This window comes from Cynocephalus volans, chromosome 6 (assembly GCF_027409185.1).
Source record: "Cynocephalus volans isolate mCynVol1 chromosome 6, mCynVol1.pri, whole genome shotgun sequence".
In the NCBI taxonomy this organism is placed as follows: Eukaryota; Metazoa; Chordata; class Mammalia; order Dermoptera; family Cynocephalidae; genus Cynocephalus; species Cynocephalus volans.
This window is the reverse complement of record NC_084465.1, coordinates 3,797,640-3,809,505: the sequence shown is the minus strand read 5'-3', so window position 1 is coordinate 3,809,505 and position 11,866 is coordinate 3,797,640. Positions and strand designations below refer to the sequence as shown.

The following is an 11,866-nucleotide window of genomic DNA, read 5'->3' as shown; positions in this document are numbered from 1 at the left end:
CTCGCCTCTGCCTTCCTAGCCTCTGAGGGCTTCAGACCTGCCTCAGCTTGCAGCCCAGCGCCCAGCTCTCTGCTACACCATTTCCCACGGATGCTCACTGGCAGGAGGTTGGGGCCAAATTCACAGACACTTCCTAGAAACTCTACCACTGGCCAGAGGTTGCAAACATCCAGATTGGCTCTGGGTGCAGTGGCTCCCTTAGTTCCTTCGGAGCCTCTCTGCAAGCACCCCGGATCGGTCTCCTGACCCAGAGATGGATTTGCCTGTGAACTTAACCTCCCTTCCCCTCTCCACTCCCTCTCCTCTGGAGACCAACCGCAGCCTCGGTGCAGAAGAGCCGCTCCCCAGCCCACCTCTGCTCTCCGTCTTTGGCGTGCTTGTTCTGACCTTGCTGGGCTTGCTGGTGGTGGCGACGTTCACCTGGAACCTGCTGGTGCTGGCGACGATCCTCCGTGTACGCACCTTCCATCGCGTGCCACACAACCTGGTAGCATCCATGGCCGTCTCAGACGTGCTGGTGGCCACGCTGGTCATGCCACTGAGCCTGGTGCACGAGCTGTCCGGGCGCCGCTGGCAACTGGGCCGGTGGCTATGCCAGCTGTGGATCGCGTGTGACGTCCTCTGCTGCACGGCCAGCATCTGGAACGTGACGGCCATAGCTCTGGACCGCTACTGGTCCATCACCCGCCACCTGGAATACACGCTCCGTGCCCGCAAGCTCATCTCCAACATTATGATTGCGCTCACCTGGGCGCTGTCCGCTGTCATCTCTTTGGCCCCCCTGCTTTTTGGCTGGGGAGAGACGTATTCGGAGGGCAGCGAGGCGTGCCAGGTCAGCCGCGAGCCCTCCTACGCCGTGTTCTCCACCGTGGGCGCTTTCTATCTGCCACTCTGCGTGGTGCTCTTCGTGTACTGGAAGATTTACAAGGCCGCCAAGTTCCGCGTGGGCTCCAGGAAGACCAACAGCGTCTCACCGGTCTTGGAAGCTGTGGAGGTGGGTGTGAGAGTGACCCTTAAAATTACTTTACCTGCAGTTTGTACAGGCTTTATCCCCAGTATCACCTCCCCCCACCACCCACCCCTCCAGTTTGTAGAAAGCGGGACTTTTGGGGTTTTTATTGGGGGGGGCGAACTGGAAGAGAGAAAGCATCAGAGACTTACTTTGCTGTGACATGTTGTGTTTAACAGAACTCATCATGTCATTTGCCCTCTCTGATGGGTTGTTTATACATAAAATGAGAGGTTTGGACCACATAAATCTACAGGGTCCCCTTTGGCTCTAAAATTCTATGGATCTATAAGGTCCTTTAGAGCATCTGGAGAAGTTGGTGTCTGGGGTGCCCTGAATGATCACACCGAAACACTTGCAGCTTCCTGCACTTGGAGTGGGGGTGTTCCAGGAGCAGGGAAGGTCGGGTGGTAGAACGAGTTGACAGGAAGACTGCCACACAGCAGGCAAAGCCCGTTAGTGTTTCACCCAGTTCATTTTTTTTCTTTGCAAATCACAGCAACTGATTTTTCAAAATATGGTATCTCCTAGGTTACTAACTACCATTCTGCAGTCTCCTCCCCTCCTGATGTAAAATTAGAAATGTGGTTTACACCAGTCTCATTCTGCATGTATCTGTTCCCGTTGCCTTGTGGCACTGCTTTCCTGGTCTGTCCCCCACAACGTCATCAGGAGGTGTGTGCAACTGAGGACCACTTGTCTGCCATCCTGAATATGGGTAAAGCTGCAGGAGATAATTAAAAATCTAAGGCAGACAATTCCCCCACTCTCTGCAAGTGGGCACTTAATGTGTGACAACCCACACTCTTCTGCTTTTTATTAACTCTTTATAACCTGACCCTATGATTCAAGATCCTGAAACTACGTGACAGCTGAGTCCATTAGATGTGTCGACTGCTCCTCCCAACCCCCACTCTACTCCCACACCTATTCATTGCCAAGGATGATTCCTTGAACCTAATTTAGATATTTAAGTTAGATCAGACATTTACACAGTCCTCATTTTCTGTTATTGACTCTGGGACAAGGTAAATTCAATTAACCATTACTGAGCACATACTAAAGAGTAAAAAAAAAAAATTAGTGAGAAAGACAGTCATCTGCAACACGATTGCATTTCTTGCTGTCAGTAGTTACTTCTAACCACACCCAGTTAATCAAGCTCAGACGGCCCAGAGGTGTAACTAGGGAAAGAAGGGGAGTTCATTGTTCTAGAAGAAAGAAGGAAAAAGGGCTCAGAGGGTACCTGTCCTTTTATCTAGAACAGTGGTTCTCAACTGAAAGCAATATTGCCCCCCAGGAAACATTTGGGATGTCTGAAACATTTGCATTTCTGATGAGGTGCTATTGGCATCTAGGGTGTAGAGGCCAGGGCTGCTGCTAAACGTCATACGACACACAGGACAGCCCCCACAGCGAAAAATCGTTCAGACCGGAATATCAATCATACTGAATTTGGGAAACTCTGATCTGTTAGATTTCTAAACTGAATAAGGAATGCTGATGGGTAAGAATGCTGGAGCGTCCACCAAACTGCCTGGAGCTACGTTCCACAGGTGGGGTATCCACTTGAATTCCAGGTCACAGACAAGATGACCAGCCACCTTCAAGGGCCCTCCTGACATGAGTCATCTTCTGCCAGGATACACTTATCCAGGCAGACATGGTTTACAGTCCACACCAAGCACAGCTTTAAAAGGGGAAATCAGTTACAATTCCATCTCAGGGCTTATTGTCAAAGGATGAGAGGTTCTCTTATTTCTCTGTTTTGGTGGGAGCAGGAGCAAAGCATTGTGACATCTTTTTGCTTTCATATATATATATATTTGTGTGTGTGTGTATTTTTAAGCACTGCTTCATTCTCTCTCTCTCTCTCTCTCTCTCTCTCTCTCTCTCACACACACACACACACACACACACACACACACACACACACACTTTTGAAAATGGGTCCCTTGGCTTTGCAAGGTGTCTGCATGATCCAGGGCTCTGCCTATGATATGGGGCTGCCTTTGTCCTTACATTGTATTGAAGGGTTAATTACAAACCAGGCCTCCTGATTTCTCCATGGCAGTGGGTGTCAAAGTTTCTAAATACAGTTCCACCACTAGCTAGCTGTGTTACCTAGGGAAACCACAACAATTCTTTCCCGTTTCTTCATCTGCTGAGTTTTATTGAAATACATGCTGAACCTTAATCTATGTCAGACACTGGGAGAGAAACTGGCAACACAAGACATATCAGCCTTGACTTGTCAAAGGATGATGAAACCACTGCTAAAGATCTGAAACAAAATGACAGAGAGAAACGTATTGTTTGCTGGAGTGAGAGAGAGCTATGTGGTCAGGCACGACCTCCCTGAGCAGAGCAGAATGCTGATCTTAAATGGCACTTTGCGGAGGGAGGGAGTTCAGGGATTGGTGGACTGTTCCTTCCTGGTGGTGAGTGGGTGACGCCACTTGTAAAAGCATCTTCACTAAGATGAATTGTCTTTGATTAATAGAATAAGTTAAAAACTAGTTCTAGGCTGCAGAACACTCTGTCTTTCCCTAAGTTTGTGGGAATATTTAGTTCTCACTCCCCCACTCTTGTCCTCATTCAGTAGAGCTTCAGGAAAGACTGCCCAGGACTGTCCAGATTTTCACCACTGTGGGCTCTCCTGGAAGAGGAAATCTTATCTGTGGAGATCTGATGTTCAGATGCCACATTGATCAATGTGATTTTATCCCCTTTTTAATCACCCATAGAATCATCTGTCAGGACAGTGTTGTGCAGAAGCATGTGACACTCTGGACAGCAGACGCTGAGCAGCTATGAGACAAATGAGTGTAAGTAGAATCAGTGTTAAGGGCTGGAGGATCTCTTCATTTATGACCCAAGGCTTCCCAGTTCTGATCAAGAAAGCAAGTCCCAAAGGTGCCCTGTGTCTTTCCTAGGAAGTTAGGTTGCCTTTTCTTCTAATTAAATATAGCTTTACCTCTGTGTTAATCCAGGTACAACACGGAAAGTTGGCTATGGAGTAGACTCCCCTATGGTTGCCCCCCCCCACTTTAATTTAAGCCTCTTCTATTAGTCAAGACTACTTGGCTTAGGATATTTAAACTGGTTTGTTGGGGCCTGAGAACTTAGGCTGTATAATTTGCTATGTCAGCCAATGTAGGCATTATTTACTATGACAACATTTTTTTTAAAAATGAAAACTTCTAGTTATCTAACTCCTACAGTTGGAGTCACTATCCTCAGGAGTCTTTTCCTTAAAGAGTTTTACCCCCTTGGACTCTTTATAAGGAGATATTGTCCATGGAGGGCATTGGAGAGTCAGGACTTGGAATGACCTAATGTGTGGCCCTATTGAGCAATTAACCCTGGTTCTGAGTTGACATTGAGAAACTTGTCTTCAGCATGAGATAAAGAACCCAGAAACTGTACAAGAGAGGTGACCAACTTTAGAGAAGTTGTAGGTTCATCATCTGCGAGTATTATTGAGATGGTCACTCCTTCACATGGTCATCTACTTACCCCAAGGTTTCAAGTAATTCACATTTATTCACATTATTATATAATGAGTACCTGAAGAAGATGTTTCTACAGCATGTTAAATAAGTGAATTGCTCTCAGAGTTTGTCAGTTATTAGTTTATATACCTTGTCTTACCTTATCTTGTATTTTAGCAATCTGATATGCCCTGGAAAGGGCCACAGTACAGTCATTGAACAACTTGGCTTTCAGTAAAAAAAAAAAAAAAAAACTGGATTATATGAGAGAGACTGAACTACTTACTGTATATCAGACCTGGTATTGTCTTTTTAACTTTAAATATAATACCCATCAACAAACAATATTAGTTAGAATTTGGCACTAGAGTATTCAAGTTCTGTTTGGGGCAAGGACACTTTAATTGTAGAAACACAATCATGAGATTTTACTTTACTGGCTGAGGATTACACAATTGTTGGGTTATGAGTGTTATGCCAGTCGATGGTACTAGGTGGAGAAAGTAACAAGGAATCCTTATCAATCAACTAATAGAAGAATGTTGGGTAGTTTCAGTTAGCAATTGGGACTTATTACACCTGGTAACGTGAGATTTGAAGGCCTAATGTATATAAATTGTTCTGAAATTTAATTGACATCTGTAATTCCTCTGAGGTAATGAGGCAAAGCCTTGGTTACTGAACTAAGTTGTGGCTTAAAATAGGCAATGGCTTTTTAATAGGTCCCTTGTTGTTGCATTCATCCCCGTAGAGCATGGCCCAGCATTTTCATATTTGTATAAAAAGAAAGAATCATGATAACCTTGGAAGAATCAATCTGGACTCTTATGCATTCTGCTGCAATTAAACTTTCTGTCTGTGGAATCTCCTGTCCATAGGGATTCTAGGACCATAATGTCTTGATTTATACATGGTGTAGGTATTCGCATGTCTAGATCAGCTGTAATCCAGTCATGCATGAGGGCTGCTGGACATTTTATCTGGAAGCAGAACCTACCTGCTTAAATCTGCAGGCGTGTCACAGAAATTAAAGAAGGATTCTTCTGATAATGATCCTGAAATACCAGTTATAAGTTGGCACACAGGACTGTTAAAGATTCTCACTACTTGAATTATTCCACTAAATGAAGTTGACTTCTCTCAATCCTTTTAAAACTTTACCATACAGCCACAAATCTGTCATTTATTATCTTCTTTCACTATCTGGTACAACCAATCATTATATTAAAGAAATTTTTCTCTGTTTTTAATTTCTTTAACTTGTTATGAGTCAATTTGCTTTTCAGACAACTTTAAATTTTACACCGAATGATCTATAGTTGGGGGGCTAATGGTAGTTATAGTGACACCCATATAAACAAGAAAGCTCTATTGTTGTATATGTAGAACTGTAGACAATTCTCCTTGGAAGTTTAGAAGGACAGGGAATTGTTGAGTGATAAATCTCCCTTGGAGTGACTTTATTAGACAGATTTTTTAGGTAGTTGTCATCTTGAGTTTTAGCCAGTATGGGGTATTGATTCTTTCAAGGATCCTTCTTCTGGCTATACACACACACACATACACACACACACACACATACACACACACACACACACACACATACATATATATACACATATGGATATATATATATGAATCCTTATCTAGGCTCCCAAATATTTGTATTTTAGTTTTATCTAGAGAGCGATATCTTGCATTGGTTTCTAGCATTTACTTTCTAAGGCTGTCTGGAAATGTGTTGCCTCATACTGGGTTTTTCTAAATTGGCAATTTCACATCTCAATATTTTTAAAAATTAAATTCTGTAATTATGGTTTGATAAAGGACGAGACTATATTTTAGCTCTTGTGTTTACACTGGAATACTGCTTGAAAGTTTCTTGAGTCTATTTTCTTTATTTAGTTTATAATTTTGAAATTTCATTCGATCTTTCCCTTAAAGGCTTCTGAAATGGCCATATGTAATGTATTTTCTATTTTTATATTTAAATTTTCACAGCTGGGTTATATAACTCTTCTCTTTTCTGTGATTCTGCTTTTAAACATTTCCCCCCATCTGAGGGGATTTCGACTAATTTAACTAGTGGGTACAGATGTGTAGTCCAGGACAATAAAATTTTTGTTTGATGTTCTAACAAAATTCTAAAGTCTATTAACACTTTTCTCCCTTTTCCCTGAAGTTTAAGAAAATTCTTAATTATAACCCTTAAGTTAGCTCTAGGCCAGGGCTTTAATTTAAATTCTATAAATCTGGCTTTTTGCCTGGTAATTTTACAATGTGATTGTGTTTGTCCTAGAAAACCACGAAGAAAGGATAGTTCATTTAGGAGGTCAGATAAAGCTGAGTATATAAGATAGATATATAAAGAAGAGTGGATTTCAGAAGGTTAAAAAAATCTTTGAGATTATCTTAGAGTTAGAATTTTGTTTTAAGTCCTCAGCATACCAACTAGAGAAGCTGACTTTTTAACTATTTGATGTTTGTCTCCAAAGTTTTCTAGAGCTCCTCATAAACATGTTAATTTCTTGATTTTGATTTGTCAGAAGTTCCTTAAGTAAAAAAAGAAAGTTTTGGCATTTGTCAAGAAAAATGCAGAGTTAAGGCATAATACAATTTTAAATAGAAAATGGAAGCTCTTAAAGGAGAAGTTTGAGACTTTGACGTAGACAAATCATGGCACACGAGAAAGCGGTGCCCACCAGAGTGGGCACCATAGAGTCTCAGGATCCTCAACCAAGCCGAGACTAGGAAGGAGCCGTCCAATCACCAACCCAACAACCATTGAGCTGGACTACAGACTAAACAAAGTGACAAATTTTCACAAGTTGGCAAGGCGGAAGTGCCCTCACAAAAGTTTCGTAGTGGACCCAAAGCAAAGTTTGACCAATTACTTTTTCACAAATTGGTCACTTGTCTAATGGTCCTCAAATTATTCCTTCAGGGGTGGCTTGGATTGAATTGGAAGTTTATCAATCCTGTGTCTCATAAAATAATCCCTTTTATCGTCAACAAAAAAGCCATTCCAGAATAAAACAAAAACCTACAAAACAAGACTTTGTACACACAGACAAAAACAGCAAAAACAGAGCAAGCAGCAGTAGAAGCTGGTTAATGGCGTAATAATTTTTTCCAAATGCTACAGCACTGTGATGAGAGATCTAAAGTCTTATGCAAAGATGTAAGTCAGTTACCTAATGGTAGACCTCTCAGTCGAAGATCTAGTCACTTGATACGAAGACCCCAGCCTGATGACCATACACGAGGACATACCTAGTTACAAATTCCAGGATAATAAAATACTTTGAAAAATAAGAGCCCAGTGGAACTACTCAGAACTCAAATCACTGTTGAGACTGATGCATCTGACTGCAGATCCAAAGGGTAACTGAGATTTTGGGGCCCATGGAATGCGCCAGTATTCTAGGGATCCCATGGAGGGTGTTCAAAGTGATCTCAGTGGAGCCTCCATAACTGTCTAAGGGTGATATAATCATCACTTGGAAGCTGAGATAAAAAGACAAAGCTGAATTTATGGCTTGGAACAGTAGGAGAAAGCTGTGCTTGTCAGGGGTAGTCCCCCAGAGCAGAGCGGAAAGCCAGTCACCTATAGGGATTTGGGGCAGCACGGCATTCAGGGGCTGCAGGACATTCAGAGGAGCAGTGAGATGACGTCATCTGTAGAGTGTGGTTACTCAGAGGACACTGCTGTTGTTTGATTAGTGCTCAGGGGCACGTTTACTGGGGTGTGTTGATTAAAATGATCGGAGACGCGAAGGAAGATGCAGCAGACGAGATGCGGGTGAAGAGCGGGGGGCTACTGCTCTCTCAGGCAAATAGCGCCTACCCAGCCACTGTTACAGCTTTTATTACATTTAGCAAGCTAGTGCATGCAAGATAAGCATTAATGCATAAATTCTGTTATACTATTCTTAAGAGCAGAAGGCCATTACCTCCCTTCTGAAGCACTCGGTTCTCTATATTGTGTCTCCTGGGAACATCCCAAGAAAGTGTTCTCACGACTTCAAGCGTTGTCAAGGATGGTTTGCAATCCTTGACATTTCTTGGCTAACTCGTTTGCGAGTTTACCAAGTGAACACGTCCTTGGGTGCTGTCCACAGAAGTCCATTAACCATTTCCTTCAGGGGTGAGCCCGACCCTGACTGGCTGACTTATAGAAGTGAGGAATGACACTGATTAGTTGGTTTGCAAGTACATATTCACAAAACTGCATTGTCCTTGACCAACTGAAGAGCTTTAAATGAGTAACAAGGCTCTGTGTTACCATAACTACAGAATAATCAGTCTTCTCCTAAGTGTGCGGGAACATTTTCACTCTCACCCTTGTGGATCCCTTCCTTAATGTGTCAGGCCATTTCTACCTTGACTGTCCTGATCCTTCTTTTGGGCTGCTGTGACCCACTCCCACTCTTGTATTTATTTATTTGTTTGTTTTGGTGGCTGGCTTGTACAGGGATTCGAACCCTTGACCTTGGTGTTACCAACACCATGCTCTAACCAACTGAGCTAACCAACAAGTCTTCCCATCTCACATTCTGACAATGGCCTGGTATAACTTTCAAATCACTTGACACCAGACCTCCGAGGTAAGAGTCTTCATCCCTTAACTTTAACACCCACTATTGGTCATAATCTATTGATTATCTGTGATATTAATAGGTGGGTTGAGGAGGGGGTTGAGGAGCCAGACCAGCCTTCCTGTTCCATTGCCATCTTTGGACAATGGGGAAAAAGGCATTTCCTGATGTCATTTGGGGTTGAGTTCTATTAAAATTTGTAGGTTTCCCTCCTTTCTTTATGCTGAAAACAAAGCTAAATATTGTTTGCATTTGTATAAATGAGCTCCCTGAAATGCATTCCCAGATGTGCATTAATAAAATCAGAAAGGTAACTCCGGGTCCATCTGGGGGTGAGAGTGGAGTACAAAAAGAGGGATTTTAATTTCTTATTTTATATGTGTTTTCAAGGATTACAGTATTATAGACTATTTGTTTCAATAGCAATTATCTTCTTCTTAATTGTACAATACTTGTTTCACTGATTTTCAAATAAGTGACAGCAAGGCTATCATACAAACTTAGTGGCTTATACATCAACTACCATTACCTTACCTGTAACGTTCCCATTTCCACCTGTTATTCCATGTGACAGTGAGTCAGTTCCTTTTGACTCCACCTTATGGATGGAGCCAAGAACTGGTTAAGTGAATTATATTAACCAGTCAGGCCTTCCCGCTAGTCCATTGCCTAAAAGATTGTGTGCTGTTTGAGAACAGCTAGGTAACTCTCCTCTTAAAATGTAGTAGTCATGGAATGCTACAGTTGGAAGAGTAATATTTAATGTCATTGCAGTCTCACCTACTGGTCAGTGAATGATTGACCCAGAAACTGTCTGACATTTTGATTGGATCAATTCATTTGCTAATTTGGTAAATCTCCATCGCAATTTCTTCATGTTCAGGCTGCCTCATCCTCAGACTCTCATTATTTCAGTTCTCTAAGAGCTAAAAATGGCACTGGAATGGAGGAAGAGCTTCTTTTCCCAGGAATTCCACTTCCTCAGAGAGAAAGGGAAACGGGAGAGCCCGCTGCTGCAGGAATCTGCTGTGCAAAGGGCGAGGCAGCACCATGTGGAAAGAGTAAGAGTTTGGAGTCTTTATTTTCTTTAAATGTAGGGGGAGTGGGAAGACACACGGAATCAATCCAGAGAAGGATAAATGTCCTGGAGAGTACATTGTCCCAAACAGTAGAAAATGCTAGAAAGCCCAGCAGTAGGAACCTTACGCAGAAGAAAATTATAGAAAATTCTCACATTTTGGGGGGGATTCACTCACACCCAGAAAGCTATAAAGCTCTCAGACAAGCTGGTCCTAATTGCACAGGGCTCTATAAGGATTTAGCACACTTCTGATTATTTGTGTTCCTTTGCCACTAAGTTGCCCGTACCATGTGGCCCGTTTACTGCTGCTGTTTCCTGTGCTGAACACAGGCAACAGGGAATCCACTTTCATTTCGTCTATTTAATGCTCCAGTTCTCTTTCCATTTCTAAGATGTGAGGAAACACCCCAGCTCTGTCACCACATTCCCAGATCCAAGGGAGAGTCCCACGAGGCTCCCACGCCTACAGCGGAGGATGTGTGGGATCCGGTCTCACCCCTGGCAGGTGTAAGGAGGTGACTCTTCCTAAAGCTTCTGCTTCTCCTTTACAGGTGAAGGACTCTGCTCAGCAGCCCCAGATGGTGTTCGCTGCCCGCCACGCCACTGTCACCTTCCAGACAGAAGGGGACACATGGAGGGAACAGAAGGAGCAGCGAGCTGCCCTCATGGTGGGCATCCTCATCGGGGTGTTTGTCCTCTGCTGGATCCCCTTCTTCCTCACGGAGCTCATCAGCCCCCTGTGCTCCTGTGACGTCCCTGCCATCTGGAAGAGCATCTTCCTTTGGCTCGGCTACTCCAACTCCTTTTTTAACCCCCTGATCTATACGGCTTTCAACAAGAACTACAGCAGCGCCTTCAAGAACTTCTTTTCCAGGCAGCACTGAGCAAGAGGCCAGGACAGGAAGGAGCACTTGCCTCACTCGGTCCAGTTTCCAGTGTCGTCTGTTCCCCATTCCCACCCGACACTGCTTGGAAGAGACAAATCCCTCAAGTGCTCCAGGGTCGTGCCTGTTCAGTCCCACACCTCCGTGTAGCGATGTGAGTCTTCACAGGCTGTTTCGATGACCTAGTGAATCCAGCTTATGCACTACACCCTGCACGAGCAGCCACGGACTTTGCCCACAAAGTGCCCTTTCCTCCCCCAAATCCACATCAGCACGGATATCGTCATTGTCCCAGAGAATTCAGATGAGGCAGATAAGGGGGAGGAAGTAGAGAAACATGGGCAGGTCAAGAATGGATAGAAAAGAATAAGTAAGATATCATAATGGGGACATCTCGGGGTAGGAGATCATAATTTCAAGCTTTCTGGAATAGTCCCCACTCCAAATATTCTTCTCTGTGGTCCTCGTGAGTACACCCTAACACTTATTGGGTATTGCCCAGTACTTGACCACAAAATATTGTCTCCAAACATATTAAAGTACATAGCCCCATCTCTGAGACCACTGAGTATGGTGTTAAGGTCTTGTTGTGGTAACTAACACACACACACACACACACACACACACACACACACACACACACACACACACACACACACACACACACACACACACACACACACACACACACACACACACACACACACACACACACACACACACACACACACACACACACACACACACACGAGGCAAATGTCCCAATTGGCTACTTGACTCCAAAATGTAACTTGGGACAG

General features: G+C 43.6%; 1 protein-coding gene across 1 annotated transcript; it reads left to right on the top strand.

Moving 5' to 3' along the window:
- Window positions 1–253: 253 nt before the first annotated feature.
- On the top strand, window positions 254–11,066 carry HTR5A (5-hydroxytryptamine receptor 5A). The gene is made up of 2 exons (XM_063098561.1): window positions 254–994; window positions 10,734–11,066. The coding sequence occupies exons 1-2, from the start codon at window positions 254–256 to the stop codon at window positions 11,064–11,066; spliced, it is 1,074 nt and encodes a 357-aa protein (XP_062954631.1).
- The last annotated feature ends 800 nt before the right edge of the window (window positions 11,067–11,866 follow it).

Coding starts and splice junctions, on each gene's coding strand:
- HTR5A (XM_063098561.1), top strand. CDS start 254: ATGGATTTGCCTGTGAACTTAACCTCCCTTCCCCTCTCCACTCCCTCT. Junction 995..10,733: donor CGGTCTTGGAAGCTGTGGAG/GTGGGTGTGAGA, acceptor TCTCCTTTACAG/GTGAAGGACTCTGCTCAGCA.